This window comes from Carassius carassius, chromosome 28, assembly GCF_963082965.1.
Source record: "Carassius carassius chromosome 28, fCarCar2.1, whole genome shotgun sequence".
NCBI lineage: Eukaryota > Metazoa > Chordata > Actinopteri > Cypriniformes > Cyprinidae > Carassius > Carassius carassius.
In genome coordinates this window covers 6,355,166-6,371,951 of record NC_081782.1, presented here as the reverse complement: position 1 = coordinate 6,371,951, position 16,786 = coordinate 6,355,166, and the positions used below count along the sequence as shown (strand labels likewise).

General features: G+C 35.5%; 1 protein-coding gene across 1 annotated transcript in view; it reads left to right on the top strand.

Annotated features, from left to right (window-relative positions):
* The window catches only part of col4a3 (collagen, type IV, alpha 3), a 41,952-nt gene that overhangs the window by 3,203 nt on the left and 21,963 nt on the right, over positions 1 to 16,786 (top strand). Inside the window, exons 2-17 of the mRNA XM_059514003.1 lie at positions 8,837 to 8,893; positions 12,893 to 12,982; positions 13,261 to 13,305; positions 13,395 to 13,439; positions 13,978 to 14,040; positions 14,136 to 14,189; positions 14,607 to 14,633; positions 14,749 to 14,823; positions 14,970 to 15,032; positions 15,118 to 15,153; positions 15,231 to 15,278; positions 15,442 to 15,516; positions 15,650 to 15,694; positions 15,799 to 15,861; positions 16,311 to 16,355; positions 16,517 to 16,570. Of these exons, the coding sequence (XP_059369986.1) occupies positions 8,837 to 8,893; positions 12,893 to 12,982; positions 13,261 to 13,305; positions 13,395 to 13,439; positions 13,978 to 14,040; positions 14,136 to 14,189; positions 14,607 to 14,633; positions 14,749 to 14,823; positions 14,970 to 15,032; positions 15,118 to 15,153; positions 15,231 to 15,278; positions 15,442 to 15,516; positions 15,650 to 15,694; positions 15,799 to 15,861; positions 16,311 to 16,355; positions 16,517 to 16,570 (885 nt within the window). The remainder of the gene's footprint in view (positions 1 to 8,836; positions 8,894 to 12,892; positions 12,983 to 13,260; positions 13,306 to 13,394; positions 13,440 to 13,977; positions 14,041 to 14,135; positions 14,190 to 14,606; positions 14,634 to 14,748; positions 14,824 to 14,969; positions 15,033 to 15,117; positions 15,154 to 15,230; positions 15,279 to 15,441; positions 15,517 to 15,649; positions 15,695 to 15,798; positions 15,862 to 16,310; positions 16,356 to 16,516; positions 16,571 to 16,786) is intronic.

Sequence of the window (16,786 nt, the reverse complement as noted above, 5' to 3'; positions counted from 1 at the left end):
TTTTGCAAACTTTTTTTTTTCATTTGTCCCCTTGCATTTCCCAGTTTCCCTCTGCTTTTCTGTCCATTCTGCTCGTTCTGGTATTAATGTTAAGCTAGTTTGACAGACTTTGACCACTAATGTTTTAATATTTCTTTCTTTGTCTGTATGTTTCAGTATTATTCAGTATTATTCTATGTGAACCATCTCTCTGTCGTTGTTAGAAGCAGAGATGTTTAAGCAGGCTCTGTCTTGTCTTTGCTGTCCCTTATCCAGACCCAGCTCTATTATACACCTCTTTTTCTCTCTCTCACGCCCTCTGCCTGTCTCCTCCATCTCCATCTCACCACAGATACGGGACATTTAAAGAGTAAGCTTTGAATTTGATTATATTCATGTAGTGAAGGTAAGCGTTTTTAGTTAAGTCTGTTATTTGTACTGTGTTTTGCTTAAGATTTAGGCCACATGATTTGGGATTTCCATGTTGTGTGTCAATTATGTTGTCTCGCAGGAGAGAGTTTGTCAAAACATAACTCCAGCTAGCAGAATGTTTATGTTCAAAGTAAGACAAAGAAAGTCCAAGAGGTTTTTTTGTGGTGCGATGGAAATGCAGGGAATAAACCGGGAAATGCCAGGAATGTTATAAAGTCAATAACCTCTGCATCAGCCCTGAGGGTGAAGATATCATGGAGGAGTGAAAGAAGTGCAGCAGGAAACACAAGAATCTCGTCTCTTCTCCACTGCTAAAAATTTATCCTATATCCAGACTATGAACTGTGTGCTTTTAGTCCCTGGATTCATCTCATTGTCCAGCCTGCCTGTTGATTTAGAGTCTTTATTCATATAAAGCCAGTAGGATCCATCGTCACCCACTGGGGGATTTACAGATGCAGTATGGACCCTGCCATGTTTATTTTTCTGCGTGTTTGACCAATCAGGAGGCCTGACTGAGCTCAGCCATTCCAAGCTGCAGGAAGTCAGAGTGGCAGTAATGAATGTGCTTGATGCATGTTGGGAAGGTGCTGTCGATCAGACAGTTTTCCTAACAATTTTGCATGGAGCAGAATAAAGCAGGTGACATCTTACAGTATAGAATTGAGTGAGTAAGCTGTGCTGAGACCAAAGAAACTTGGAAAGTGGTGTCTTTTGACTTTAGTCTATAAGAAACCACCTAGCAATCATAAGTCTCTATATTCATACTATATTTCAATCAGATACCGTACAAAAGTTTGGGGTCAGATTTTCATGTTTTTAAAAGAAGTCTCTTATTCTCACCAAGGCTGCATTTATTTGATAAAAATGCAGTACAAACAGTTATATTGTAAACATATTATTAGAGTTTAAAATAACTGTTTTCTGTTTAATACATTTTAAATTGTAATTTATTCCTGTGATGCAAAGCAGAGTTTTCAGCAGCCATTAATTCAGTTTCACATGGTCCTTTAGAAATCATTCTAAAAGTGCAGCCACATTAGTAAATTTAAACTGTCTGTTGGTCTGAAAAATTAATTGATGTAAACAAGAGCGACAAGTTCACCCTTAAATTAAAACTCTCAATGGCATGGATTCCTTTTGGAATAACCTGGGAAATTTCGCCAGGCAGCAGTGACTGTGACTGCAACTTAATATGCTAATTGATATAGCATTTAATACTATCTCGCATAGTTTTTTGTTGGACAGATTGGAGTCTATTGGAATCATGGGCACTGCCCTGACTTGATTTCAATTTCATCTAATGGGTCATTCTCAATTTCTATAACTGAAGCAGCTTACATCAAAGCCTTCATACTGTATGTTACAACTGGGGTTCCCCAAGATTCAGTTTTGGGTCCACTCTTATTTATTCTTTCTTCTACCTCTTGGTAATACTCCCATATTACAACACTTGCATTGGCTCCTGGTTAAATATATATTGAATTTAAAATACTACTGTTTACTTACAAGGCATTCAATAATCTTGCTCCTTCATACTTATCTGACCTTCTTCATATCTACACTCCTACTTGTACTCTAAGATCATCTTCTGTACTCACTCTTGTTCTCCCTCCAATTAACACAACTTCTATGAGGTTTCAAGCCTTTAGCGATGTAGCTCCTTATTTATGAAACTCGTTGCCACAGGATGTGCGAAAGAGTGGAAGTCTTATTGTATATAAGACCAATATTTTGTAGGCATGTTTTTATGTGATAGCTTGTATCAGGTCGGTTTAAGCTGTAATTTGCTGCTCAAGTAACATTTCTTCTTATTATCAATATTAAAACATTTTATTGCTTTAATATTTTTGTGGAAATATATATTTTTTCAAGGTTCTTTGATGATTAGTAAATTCAGAAGAACAGCATTTTTGTGAAACATAAATAAAGTACTTTGTGCCTTTGCTGTCACTTTTGATTAATTTAGACAATAAAGAATAAAGGTATTCATTTTTTATAACAAAATTCTTAATAACCCCAGGCTTTTGAAAGATATACCGTTCATATTTTATCAGGAAAATCCAGAAGAATGGGTGTCTACTAAGAGACATTCAATGACTTGTGTCTCTCTTTTCATCTGGTATGCATCCTGACAGCATTTCCTGATGGGTTTCCATTGTGTTGCGTTCAGTGTAAAAAAAAATGTTATTACTGTCAGTCAACTTTCAAGGGCATGTAAATACACAGTAGTGTTACTGACAGTCAGCCTATGAGTTTAACTAATTTTCTGTTGATACGACAAGACATCTGGATGATGATGACTACAGGCCCTTCACGACCAGACGAACATTAACTTGATTATTTCAGACAGGTATCAGATAGATGCCAGGTCATTTGCATAAACAGACAACACTCACAGTGTCTGTGTTAGCCTGAGCCTGTTTGTGTGTTCTGAGAGACTAAGAGGGTGTTTATGAATATTTCCTATTCATCACTACACTGCTCTTAGTCTGGGCTTCGTTCAACTATTTTAAAACTAATACAAACAGTTGGCTGTGCTCACATTTCACACCTTTTTTGTAGTCTTATTTTCATTCCATTCTTTCATTTTTTTCAAAGCTTCTCTTCTCTTCTCTTCTCTTCTCTTCTCTTCTCTTCTCTTCTCTTCTCTTCTCATATGTTCACAACTCTGCTACTCTCCTCTCTTCTCATCTTGTCACTTTTCTTATCATTTTTTCCATTTCCAAGTCTCAAGTCTCATCTCACCTTGTTATTTATGTATATAAAATCATATTGGCGGGACTTTCGACTTTACTTTTTGATGATTTTACAAATGATTGGCGAATTACTTTTTAATGTGAGACATGCTTTGTACAAATATTTTGATTATGTTGGTGTGTGTGCTCTGTGTTTACCTGTCAGAACGTGACCGGACCTGAGCACACCTGCATAGAGGCAGTGCATCTGCGAGCACAAATAAACTCATTCTGCAGGGCCCTTTGAAGCTACATGAAGCCCCCAGCACATGTGCATCAGGACTTCTCAATCATCTTTAGATCTCTCAATAGGCCACATATTTCATTACTCGTGCCTCTGTCTGTATTAAAGTCTGTGTCATGTTATATCTTATCTGCAGTGTCAGCATGGTACCACCAGAACCTTTTGTGTATATATTGATGAAATGGTACACCAGCATGTGGGTAGAAATGTGCAATGGTAGTAAGACAAAAACAGTTTATTTGTAATATAGAATCACAGTTGAATCCCTGTGATCAATGCTGATTCAGACAAGGAGTATCACTGATTTTGCAAAGATCTCGAAGGATGCAGGGTTTGACTGTGAGGTCAAAGAAAAAGGTGTTTGAAAACTGAATTTTAAAGAGTTCACCCAAAAATGAAAATTCTGTCATCATTCTGACACCCAAACTGTTGCTGGACCCCACTGACTTGCATAGTATGGGAAAAAATACTGTGGAAGCAAATGGGGATGAGATATCTTATTTTGTGTCCAACAGAAGAAAGAAACTCAAACGGGTTTGGAACAACCTGAGGGTGATTAAATGATGATGGAATTTACATTTTAGGTGAACTATCCTTTTAAACATAAAGATAATTTCAACAGAACTTTCAAGCAATGTTACAGTAACCACAAAAGTAAAATGCTAGAGCATGTATTTTTACCTCGAGTTGAATAAATACACTGAAACATCTCAAGATCAAGATCATTTAGGGTTAGGGTTAGGCATCATGAGACATTTAGATGCAGTGAATGAACCTTCATAATGTTTCACTTGATTATACATACTGTAGCCTATAGTCAGTCAGGAATTACAGTTTGGAAGAAGTCTAACTAGTAAAATGTGTGCAAGTCATGTCACAGTAACAAAATAACCAATGCAAGTATTATTATTATTATTGTGAACATTAACAAGGTAGTTTGACCTTTATTCTGAAACTGCGAATCTCTCTAATGATGCAGTAACTACCACAGGGAAGAAAATTTCTGTCCAGTGATTGTAAACAGTCATTTAGGTCTGTCAGACTGAAGATATTTTAGTGGTAATATGACCAGAAATATTTAAAACCCATAAAATCTAAGACATTTTAAGACTTTTTAAGGCCTTAGATTAGGAAAATGTTATTTAAGACATTTAAATACTTTTTAAGGACACATGGAAACCTTGGGTTTATGATGTTAGTAATTAGGGATGCACCGAAATGAAAATTCTTGGCCGAAACCGAAAACCGAAAAAGAGAAAACCAAGGCCGAAAACCGAAACCGAAACACCGAAAGAAATTATCCCAATTATTAGTACCATTGCATTTATTGCTATGACCGTGTACTAACTTTACTAAAATTAAAACATTGCAATTGCATAAATTAATATTAAAGTTTCAAAGATAATTACAATTACATAAATTATAAAAAAAACATAAAAATGCATAATTACAAATTATGCAAATATTTATTAAGCACATTGCAACAATGCACAGTATAAAATAAAATTCAAACTAAAATTTAATCCCACTCATCTGTATATTAAATAATAATGTACAGGCCTACTGGCCTGCAGAAAGGTTTTAAAATTAACTGTTCTCTCATAAAAAGTGCATTTAGGTGAAGAGCATTTGAAATTTTTCTCTGTAGTACTAGAAAGTGCATTACTTCTCCAGTAGGCAAGACTGTTATCACTTCTGGGGATGGGGACTTCAGACAGATAACCATCTAGCTGTTGAGCAGTTGAGCTTGTCATCTGCCTGACATTTGAGAAATATTTGAGAGAGTGTATTTAAATAGGGCCAGGGCATAAATAAACATTTTTATCAAATTAATGCAGAAATCTAGCAAAAAATCTAGCAGAAATATGGCTACAATCTGATATTATGCATGTATATGTATATGTGTGTGTATTATATATGCAGAGACGAGTCTTTTTTTTTTTTGCGCTCTGATCTCAGTCTCCTGCGCTTGGCGCTTCTCCGTCTCCACGCGGGTTCTCCGCATCCAGCGCGGCCTGGAGCATTTCTCGTGTGCTCTGCCATATTTCCGCGTCCAAGTAATGGTCTTTATAACGCGGATCAAGCACATTCGCGATGAAGTGCGGAGGATCCGAAAAGATCTCAGTGAGACGTGTGCTAACAGACTCTATAAGACTGTACTTTTCTTTGTTTTCACTTCGTGGTCCGTCTCAATCTCTTTGTTAGGAGACGCTTTAGTGCTGCGAATAAAGGAATAAGAATAGAGAGAATGTTCTCTATTAAGACCCACTGGTGTGAAGTGAATGACGCGGGGAGCTCGTGGTCTGCGCTATGCAGGTGCACGTGCAGGTCGCGGTTTCTGTTTGCGTCATCATAACATTTCGGCCGTGTTGTTTCGGTAATAAAAGTGTTTCGGCCGAAAACCGAAAATGCACTTTTTGGCCATTTTCGGCCGAAAATTTTCGGTGGCCGAATATTCGGTGCATCCCTATTAGTAATTGATAGATTTGGCTGCTTTTAGCCTTACCTTGGAGTTGGTTTTACCCTCCGCTTACGCTTATGCTAATAATAATAAAAAAAGACTTACTAGTGTAAATGATGTCCTCCGCTGGATCATCTTCTTCTTAGGAAAATACAAAGCTTATTCCTCTCATTGCGTCTTCTTCTGAGGTAAATTCTGTCTTATTCCTCTCAGATCGCCTTCTTCCAGAAACAACATTAGTTGAGATGAAGTTTTTTTCTAAGTGAAAGTAGCTTGTGAGTGTGATCTTATTAGAGATAATGCAGTCAGACGAGAAAGACTGGACTGTCCAGTCCTTCCCATCTGACAACATTATCTCTAATTAGTCTTAATTAGTGTGGACATTGCGTTGCTTTCATATGGATTACTTTATCAGAGAATATTTGTTTTCAGTAAGACTTAATTTAAAAGACATGTCAAGCTTTCTATAGATATAACTCTCTGTCAAGTATTCAATAAGTTTCAGTTCATTTAGTGGCGTGTTTCAAAGAGATGTGCGTGGAGACTGAGACAATAGTAGATGACTGAAGGTGCACCCTGTATATTTTCTTTATTTTACAAAAGCACAATGTTTTCTTTGATATTGTGAGTGGACACAAATAAATGTAGACCCTTTATATATTTAAATTATGTATTACTCTTATAAGTATGATCAAAAATGACAGAGCATTTTAAGTTCTTTTCGCTGTTATCATTAAAATTGCAACTGGCATCACCAGCACCACCGTCGACCCCAGGAGGTTAAACATATAATTAAACAAATTAATAGTACTTAATTTAAAAATAAATGAAATGTTGAAAAACAATATAAAACTTTTTTTGTTTGTGAAATTTTGAATGGTGACATTTTCAAGTAGAAAAACTGTATTAGTATTTTATCGTAAAATATACTGAAACTTTTATTTTATTTTTATTCATACGAAGACATGCCTGATGAAGGCAGTGGAAAGTTATCGCTGTATCTACGATATTACCACTGACTGCATCTCAAATTACACCGATTGCTTTAGAAATGTCATTGCATCATTTGTATATTGTTAGTAATGTCACTTTTCCTAAGAGCAGTATAACAGAAATGGATGAAAAACCTTTCTGTTCTCCCACTTTGTCTCCTGTCCACCTTCATCTCCATCTCTCTCTTTCCTCAGGCAAATGCAGGTCTGTATCTGATTCTGGTCTGTTGTGATGATATCTGTACAATGTCATTTGGTTCAGAAGTTTTTACAGAACAGTGACTACAGATCTGTCATGACTGATAACGCATACACACGCACACACTCTCCCATGAGTTCATACGGGCCTATGGATGCATCCATACACACAAAACATATATAAATCACATATAACTGCACATCACATGTACAACTGAACTGAAATTAATTCCAAATTGTTAAACATTCCTGAAGTGATCCATTGAAATCCCACATCCCTGTTTACATTGTTTTCCCCCTCCAGACACGTTAATGTCTGCGTGTTGTAGCGTGGGTGTATGTCTCTCTTCTGTTAGTGTTACATGCACGGTAAAACCCAAACAACCCGAACCCAAACAGATTGTCTATCATAGCCCATCTGATCATGGCTTTTTTTTTGTGTACAGACTCTCTCATTCATCAGAACTGCACATAGATGATATGCAGAATGCTAGACAGATAGATTCGGTTACAGCAAACAAGGGTTGCCCCAATGACAATGGTCTCACCAATCTAAGATCATCAGTAGACGTGTTTTGTCTTACCCTGTCTGACCTTTGTTGATATCAAATCGACAGTCTGGTCTGAAAAACAGTTTCTTCACACACTCTCACCACATTTGTCTACTAAAATGTCCAACAGTGGAAATGCATGCATTACAGGACAATTCTGTCATTGAAAAAATGAAACTCTTGGCATTTTTTATGATGGATTTTTAAAATGTATGATTGAAAGTCTGGGATAACTTATAAAGGCATTACCGTTCAAAACTATACAATTATTGTGATTTTTAAATGTTTTTGAAAGAAGTCCTTTATGCTCACCAAGGCTGCATTACCAGTAAAAACAGTGATAATGTGACATTTTATTACAGTTTGAAATAACTATTTTTTTTCTCTATTGTTTTCTGACAAAGCAGAAATATTTCTCAGGGATCATGTGACTCTGAAGATTAAAATTATGTTTTGCAATCACATTAATAAATTACATTAAAAAATATTAGAATAGAAATTTTTTATTTTAAATAAAAAAATGTTACTGTTTATTGTATTTTTGATCAAATAAATGCAGCCTTGGTAAGCATAAGAGACTTTCAAAAACATCAAAAACAAATTTTTTTTTTATAATTCCAAACTTTTGAATAGTATTTTATACAAGACATTGGTAAATTTTTTAAAATAAATGTAAAACATTTACAAGGCAATTTAGATATGACCACCATATAAAAACCCTCAGTCTGTTAGTTTTATTAAAAAGCAATTCATTGGACATAATAGTGATGAATACTTCTGCTGTTGTCAAGGAAGCATAACTTTGCTATTCTAAAGACATAACTGTATGCATCTTTGATTTCAAATAGTGAGACGTGAGGCCATGAAACTATGCTTGTCCCTGTCATATCTTTTAATTTTGGAGTTCATCCGTAACAATGCATGTTCATGCGGAGAGCTGGTGAAACTCCTAGCATTCCTTTAAGCCATGGATTTTATGCATTTCTTGATTAGATGATTTCATTAAATTATGGGTGCCTGCTTGGGCAAATCTTGTGCCCACAGTCAATTAACTCAGAAATCCTAATGATAAGATGCTGCAAAACAAAACAACAAAGGACTAGAATTTTTAATCAATATTTGTCGCTTTTTGGTGACTTTGTTTTCTTATTGATTAAGCATGAGAATGCCTTATGGTGCTACTGTATCTGTAAATGCATTCATGCAGTCATGGTGTTATTTTACTTGTGTTTTCTTTACAGGGATGTGTTTGCAGTGGGAAATCAGGATGCAGCTGTGAAGGAATCAAAGGACAAAAGGTAATGGAACATGCAAACATACATACAATCATATTAACACACAAATAACAATGTCATGTCACAAATATATTGCTTAAATTGTGACTGCCATTACCCTTACAGTGTGTTCAAAACATCAGCAGAGCAAGTGTGAAAATATCTAGACTTCCTAAAGTTAGACATGAATGGAAATTCAGTTTTAAATCAAATGAAATTGCTGCCCCCTTCTGGTGATCTTTACTGGTGCAGAAGCTTTCAGATTTGTCACGTTGTTTTAAAGCAGCTAGAAAATCATGATGTTCATGTTCATAATATCTTAATATCTTCATGACTTTTATACTCACATTTAGCAGATAAGAGCTGGACGAAATATATAGCTTGAATTTTATGGAATAGCTAAATTAATAAATTAATTCATTTATAATAATAAATTAATCTGCTGAAAATGTACTCAACCTCAGGCCATCCATAATATAGATGAGTTTGTTTCTTTATCGGAACAGATTTGGAGAAATTTAGCATTACATCACTTGCTCACCAATGGATTCTCTTTAGTGAATGGGTGCCGTCAGTCCAAAAACATCACAATAATTCACAAGTAATCCACACTCCAGTCCATCAATTAAAGTCTTATGAAGCTAAAAAAAGTTGCATGTTTGTAATGAGCTAATTTTGTAATAAACATCAAAGCGTTGTAACTTTAAACCATCGCTCTATTATGATCCATAACACTTCCTCCTGTGAAAATTTTTATCCTATGTTGTCCTCTCACATCAAAACTTATTTGCTTTGGGCTGTCTTCACTTATAAATGTTGCTTAATCTGTGAATATTTCTCCTGATGCAGACTAGATGACATTGGAGAAAGAAATCTTTTGAATAGCGGATTTGTATTTTAGCCGAAAGTTTGAAGTTAAAAACGTCTTAATAATGGATTTGTTTCTAACAAACATGCACCTTTTCACTTCACAAGATCTTAACTGATGGACTGGAGTCATGTGGATTACTTTTGGATTATTGTGATGTTTTTTATCAGCTGCTGTTTAGACTCTCATTCTGACGGCACCCATTCACTGCAGAGGATCCATGAGTGAGCAAGTGATGTAATCCTACATTTCTCCAGATCTATTGGATAAAGAAACAAACTCATCCACATCTTTGATGGCCTGAGGAAGAGCACATTTTCAAAACCACCATCATTTAAAAATAACAACTTCTGTGTTTTTGTATATTCTCTTGTTACACAACACGAAATATCAGTTATTGGTTGTGTGGTTGACATTACATCAGGAATTCAGAAAATTGGCTCACCAGGTCCAAAATTGAGAGAAAAAAAGCTTATATTGTGGTAGTGGGTGGGTGGCCTCATGACTTTTCTAGGTGATGTGATAGATGTATTGGCCACCCAGGTGTCCGTATCACACTATCACTGTATCCCTAGGTAAACTATTGATGCCCAAAGCTACAGAACACTTATCAGCAACATAAGTCACGCATCTGCTCCTCTGTATGTTTCCACCTGTGTGTAAAAGTCTGTGTTCTACTTCTGTCTATACACATGTGTTTGGCATACCTGTCGTGGTATGTTCGTTGCAATAAAAGCCAGGGTTATACAGGGAATAAGATAAAGTCTATTGAGCTATTCTGCAGACCTGCCTTTGTAAGAGTTTTCTGGTGTCTGTGTTGATGAGGATATTTGCAAATAATCTTGAAAAATATTCCACCTTCTTTTTTATAGACCAGGCCCATCATACACATTTTTAATGTAGATCCTACTGTATCATAATTCATACACAGAATTAAAGACCTCTAAATTATCAACATGATACAAATTTTGCTGAAAAATCAGTTGCATAAAATTCTATACATGCCTTCTGTCATGTGATACTTTTGTTGATAATTTTATCAAAGAAAATGCCTTTTAGTAAGTTTTTAAAAATGTCCTCCTTTAGTGGTACGGTACCTGTGTCTTAAGAATTAAGAATAATTATTATATTGGTAGTAATATTTCAAAATGATCGCATACCGGACTGAAGCAAGGTTTACTTGATTTACCCCTTCCTAATTTTTAGAAAACGCACAAAAAACACTACTTGTAAAATTAAGCATTGAAGGTTTAGTTCACCCAATAATCAAAATTATGTCATTAATAACTCACCCTCATGTCGTTCCAAACCCATGAGACCTCAGTTTATCTTCGTAACACAGTTTAAGATATTTTAGATTTAGTCCGAGAGCTTTTAGTCCCTCAATTGAAACTGTGTGTACGGTATACTGTCCATGTCCAGAAAGGTAAGAAAAACATCATCAAAGTAGTCCATGTGACATCAGAGGGTCAGTTAGAATTTTTTGAAGCATTGAAAATACATTTTGGTCCAAAAATAGCACAAACTAATAATAATAATAATAATAAGTTTTATTTATATAGCGCCTTTCCAGAGCTCAAGGACACTTTAAAATAAACAAACAACAATAAAGGCAGTTTACAAAGAGAGCAGACAGAACAACAGTTGGCAATTGAGAGTGCAAGTACAGTAGTGAGAATTGGGTAGATGGGGCAGCAACCAGCAGAGAGAAAAAAAAAAAAAAAAAACTACGACTTTATTCATCATTGTCTTCTCTTCCGTGTCTTTTGTGAGCAAGTTCAAAACACAACAGTGTAGTGATATCTGGTTTGCGAATGAATCATTCGATGTAATCTTCTTGAACCAGTTCACCAAATCGAACTGAATAGTTTGAAACGGTTTGCGTCTCCAATAAGCATTAATTCACAAATGACTTAAGCTGTTAACTTTTTTTAATGTGGCTGACACTCCCTCTGAGTTCAAACAAACCAATATCCCGGAGTAATGCATGCACTCAAACAGTACACTGACTGAACTGCTGTGAAGAGAGAACTGAAGATGAACACCGAGCCGAGCCAGATAACGAACAAAAGACTGACTCGTTGACTGATCATCAACTAGCATCAACTATTGTTCAAGCTCTTGTTCTGTCCAGGCTGGACTATTGCAATGCCCTCTTGGCAGGTCTTCCAGCCAATTCTATCAAACCTTTACAATTAATTCAGAATGCGGCAGCAAGATTAATTTTTAATGAGCAAAAGAGAATACACATCACAGCTCTGTTTATCAATTTGCACTGGCTTCCAATAGCTGCTCGTATAAAATTCAAGGCATTAATGTTTGCCTACAAAACTACCACTGGCTCTGCACCCATTTACCTAAATTTGTTACTTCAGACTTATGTGCCCTCTAGAAGCTTGAGTTCTGCAAGTGAACGTCACTTGATTGTGCCATCCCAAAGATGCACAAAGTCACTTTTACGGACTTTTAAATTAAATGTTCCCTCCTGGTGGAATGACCTCCCCAACTCAATCCGAGCAGCTGAGTCCTTAGCCATCTTCAAGAATCGGCTGAAAACACATCTCTTCCATCTTTATTTGACTCTCTAACTTTAACACTCACTATTCTAATTCTATTCTTTAGAAAAATCTAACTACCTTTCTAATCTTTTTGTATTCTATTTTCTTTTCATTTATTATGCAATTGTGTGTGTGTGTGTGTGTGTGTGTGTGTGTGAAAAGATCTCTAACACTAGCTTGCTCTATTCTTTTTTTATTCTATCTGTTTTCTTTTTTTATTTTTATTTTATTTATTTTTATTGTATTATTTAAAAGCCCATGCTAGGTGTACTGTGTTAACCTAACTGACACTTGTTATAACACTTATATATCATTGCTCTTTTTGTTGTTTTTGATTGCTTCCACTGTCCTCATCTGTAAGTCGCTTTGGATAAAAGTGTCTGCTAAATGAATACATGTAAATGTAACTAGTCTAGACTGTATTAATCCAGGGCAAAAACCATAGCATTTTACTGTTTTACACAAACCATTTACCCACAATATTCTTGCAACTTAATCATTAAAGTTACTAATATTGCTGATAATCCAATGTAGCTGATAGAACAACATACACACAACATTTCTTAACTCTTTTGTCTTTATCTGTCTTTCTCTCAGGGTGAGATGGGGCTACCTGGTTTTCCTGGTGTAAAAGGATTCCAGGGGCATCGAGGGAAAGAAGGTCATCCTGGACCGCCCGGTGACAATGTATGTTACACATGGCTGCTTTACAAGCTCACGATTTTGGAAAGAAATATCAGAATAAAAAATGCAATATATTCTAAATTGTACACATGCTCTTGTAAAAACACTATAGAGTTTCCCTGTATTTCCTCTCCAGTAGTAACACTTTCTTTTCCACAGTTGCCTTCACTTGAAATTCCAAGTGAGGAATTTGGGACATTATTATTTCAGCATTTTTGTTGTATAGACTCTTTATTAGAGCATTGATTAATGTTGGTAACATTTTTTTTATTATTACACAGGGAAATATTGGATTTCCAGGCAGGCCTGGACCTAAAGGTTCTAGGGTACGGAGTGTGTGAGTGTGTTAATATATTTCCTGTGACAGCTGCAGTATAACTAAACACCAGTCCTTCATTCTCATTCTCTCAATAAGGGAGTTTTTGGGACACCAGGATTCTCTGGCCCACCAGGACTACCAGTAAGTTTTGACATATTTTAGAGAATATTTTTTGAAAATATTTGAGTTATTTTGCTTTTAATAACTTGCATTGGAGTATATCAGGGTTATTACTAAAACTAAAACTTAAAACCATTTTCTCAAAAAAAAAAAAAAAAAAAAAATTCTCATTTTAATTTAGTTTAAATTGAATTATTAAAATAAATAAAACTAAAAACTCAAAATGTTATCAAATCTATATAAACACACTTAAGAAAAATAAAAATGACAAAAACATTTAAAAAAACTAAAATACAAATATATTTTACAATAATTGTATATCATTTATACTAAAATAACACTAGAGTGTATATGTCTTTTTCTGGACACAAATCATAGTCAAAATGGTTAAAAGAGGAATTCAGAGTTCTACTTACTGTAAATGTCATACATTTGTTCTCATTACTTTTAAATACTTGGCATGGCGTTGTCACATTTTTGTGACACCAACATTATCTGCTTTGACCAACATAGACCCATTTAGAGATGCTCTTGAGAACATCATGTTTTCCTCTTTCAGGGGTTCCCTGGAAAAGAGGGGCCGAGGGGGCCTCATGGTCTCCCAGGATGCAATGGAACTAAGGTAATGAACAAGTATTTTATTTTTTTGTGTATAAATTGTAATTAATTGTTTAACCATATGAAAGATCACTGTCATCACTGACTTTCTTCTTTCAGGGTGAGCCTGGTCCCCCAGGCTTAACAGGGCCGATGGGAGCTCCTGGGTGTCCGGTGAGTTAAGTTAACATACATAGTGAATTTTATATATATATATATATATATATATATATATATATATATATATATATATATATATATATATATATATATATATATATATATATATATATATGCAATAAACAGATTGCTGTCAATATGAAAACTTCAAATCTAAACTAAACATCACACATCACATATTTTGAAACCTCAACGTAAGTGGTAAACAAAGACCGTGGTAGTATGAACCTCTCATAAAATGCCAGGAAATGATCACTAACATGCCATAGTCATTCTATATTCATATTTTCTTTAAGGTAAGTTTAAAAATGTGGGTGTAGTGGGAAATGAAAAACACTTTTTGTGTGTGTCTGGATTTGAGCCTTACTCTGATTTAAGCTGTCAAGTTAAACTTTTTGTTGTTGTTTTCAGGGAACGCCAGGAATCCAAGGACCTAAGGTGTTTTTTATTTGATCAGCTTGAATCCTTTATGTTAATAAGCTTAATTACATATTTTAAAAAATGCACTCACATCAATGATAATGTTATGACGATAAAGAATTGTTATTTTTAGGGAGATAGCTATTATCAGCCACCCTCTCAACAAGTGAAAGGACATTGTGGTTTACCAGGCAGAGATGGAGATAAAGTAAGAGAATTAATTATGATAATAAAGTAAAAAATGCTAATTTGAAATGAACATTTGGACAAGCACTTTACGGCTTATATTACATATTTTGTTATATTCTGAGCCCGTTTTTTGACTGAGCTTTCTAATTGGTTGTGGATCTGCAGGGGTACCCGGGATTGCCAGGGATGCCAGGACCACCTGGACCAGAGGGGCCTAGAGGTTTTCCAGTATGTCAGTGTTTTTATGTTTTATTAATGATTAACATTTCAATTATGTTGTTGCCATTTTGAATTAACTGTTTAATGCTTTTAGGGAATAGACGGCATTCCTGGACCACAAGGAGAGAAGGTTTGTTCTGGTTAGCTAATGGTAACATGTCAGATCAGTGTAATGTGTTAATCTAAAAAAATGTTTGTAACATATAGGGTCTAGAGGGTCGAAGCATGGTAATACCTGGACCCCAAGGTCAAAAGGTCAGTATTATCAACATTTGACCTTTTGCTTTTTCTTAAAAAACCTGTATGTGACCTACAAAAAATTAATGTGCAAGGTAATCCATTTCATTTTAGTTTTTAATAATGGTCTCTTTAATCTGATTTTATGAACTCTTAAATGTATTACTGGGCTCTGCTGTAGGGGGAGAGGGGACCACCTGGTGTACCAGGACAAAAAGGCGTAAAGTTATTTGTATCAGGACCAAAAGAGCCTAAGGTAACATGCCCCTCACTTAAAAGTCATCCATTTTTCATATGTCATTTTTACGTGTTTTTGCCCAATATATACTGTTGTATACTTAATCCAAATGAATTAGTTTTCTGAAAAGTCACCTTATTTTTGGTTTCAGGGTGACACTGGGGATCCTGGAGACATTGGATGTCCTGGCCCAGCTGTGAGTAGACAAACCCAGTTTTTAAAGTTTTTTTTGTTTAAATTGTTTATTTGCTTTAAATGATGTGCAATCACTCACAAAAGTCCAACTGCTGTATCCTGCAGGGTCCTTGTGGTCGTTCTGGTCCTAAGGGGAAGAAAGGGGAAATTGGGCAGCCAGGGGGTCCGGTAAATAACTAAATTAAGAGAGAGAGAGAGAGAGAGAGAGAGAGAGAGAGCAACTCAAGTTCTCCCAATTTGAACTTGACTCTATTCACACTAAGTTCAAATGTTTGGCATAAAAAAAGATTTTAAAAATATTTTATTAACTTGGCGATTTTTTCATTGGTTACAGTTACATTTTTTTGGATGCCATTCATTCATTCATTCATTCATTTTTAATCTTGAATCTTTATTGGAAGGATTGCCTACAAATATTTTATATAAAACTAAAAATATGTGTAATATAATTATATATAAATATAATGTATGTGTTGAATATATAATGTGTGTGTGCGTGTGTGTGTGTGTGTGTGTGTGTGTGTGTGTGTGTGTGTGTTTGTGAATTTCTATTATATACAATTATTATATTTAATATTATTATTATCTTATTTTTTTAATGCATGACTGATTTTCAGGGAAAACCCGGAAAGGATGGGCTGACAGGAGAGACAGGCCCTAAGGTGAGCACAAAACCCACTAAAAAAAAGCCTACAGGTCACCACACCAGTTTTTGGTTGTTAAACCATCATTTTCTTTAAGTTCAATAATGAAGGTAAAGGGAAAGGTTATTTAGATGGATTGCAGGTGTTATGACAATGCGGTCTGTGTTTTGTCCTCTCAGGGAATCCCTGGAGACAGAGGATATCCAGGAGTTACAGGAATAGCCGGGGGAAAGGTAATCCTCTGTCTGTTTGCTGTTCAGTCCTGTGCTACATACTATGTACAGTCAGAGCTGGCGTGGGGCCAGTTGCGGGGTCCCCCCTCGGTCCATTCGCAGCGGGGCCCCCTCAAGCATGGGCTGCACCCCACTAAGAATGGCCCTGTGTACAGTGCTGTCTCACTTTGCCTCAAAGTGCCAAACTTACATAAAAAAGATAGTTGCCTATTGTAA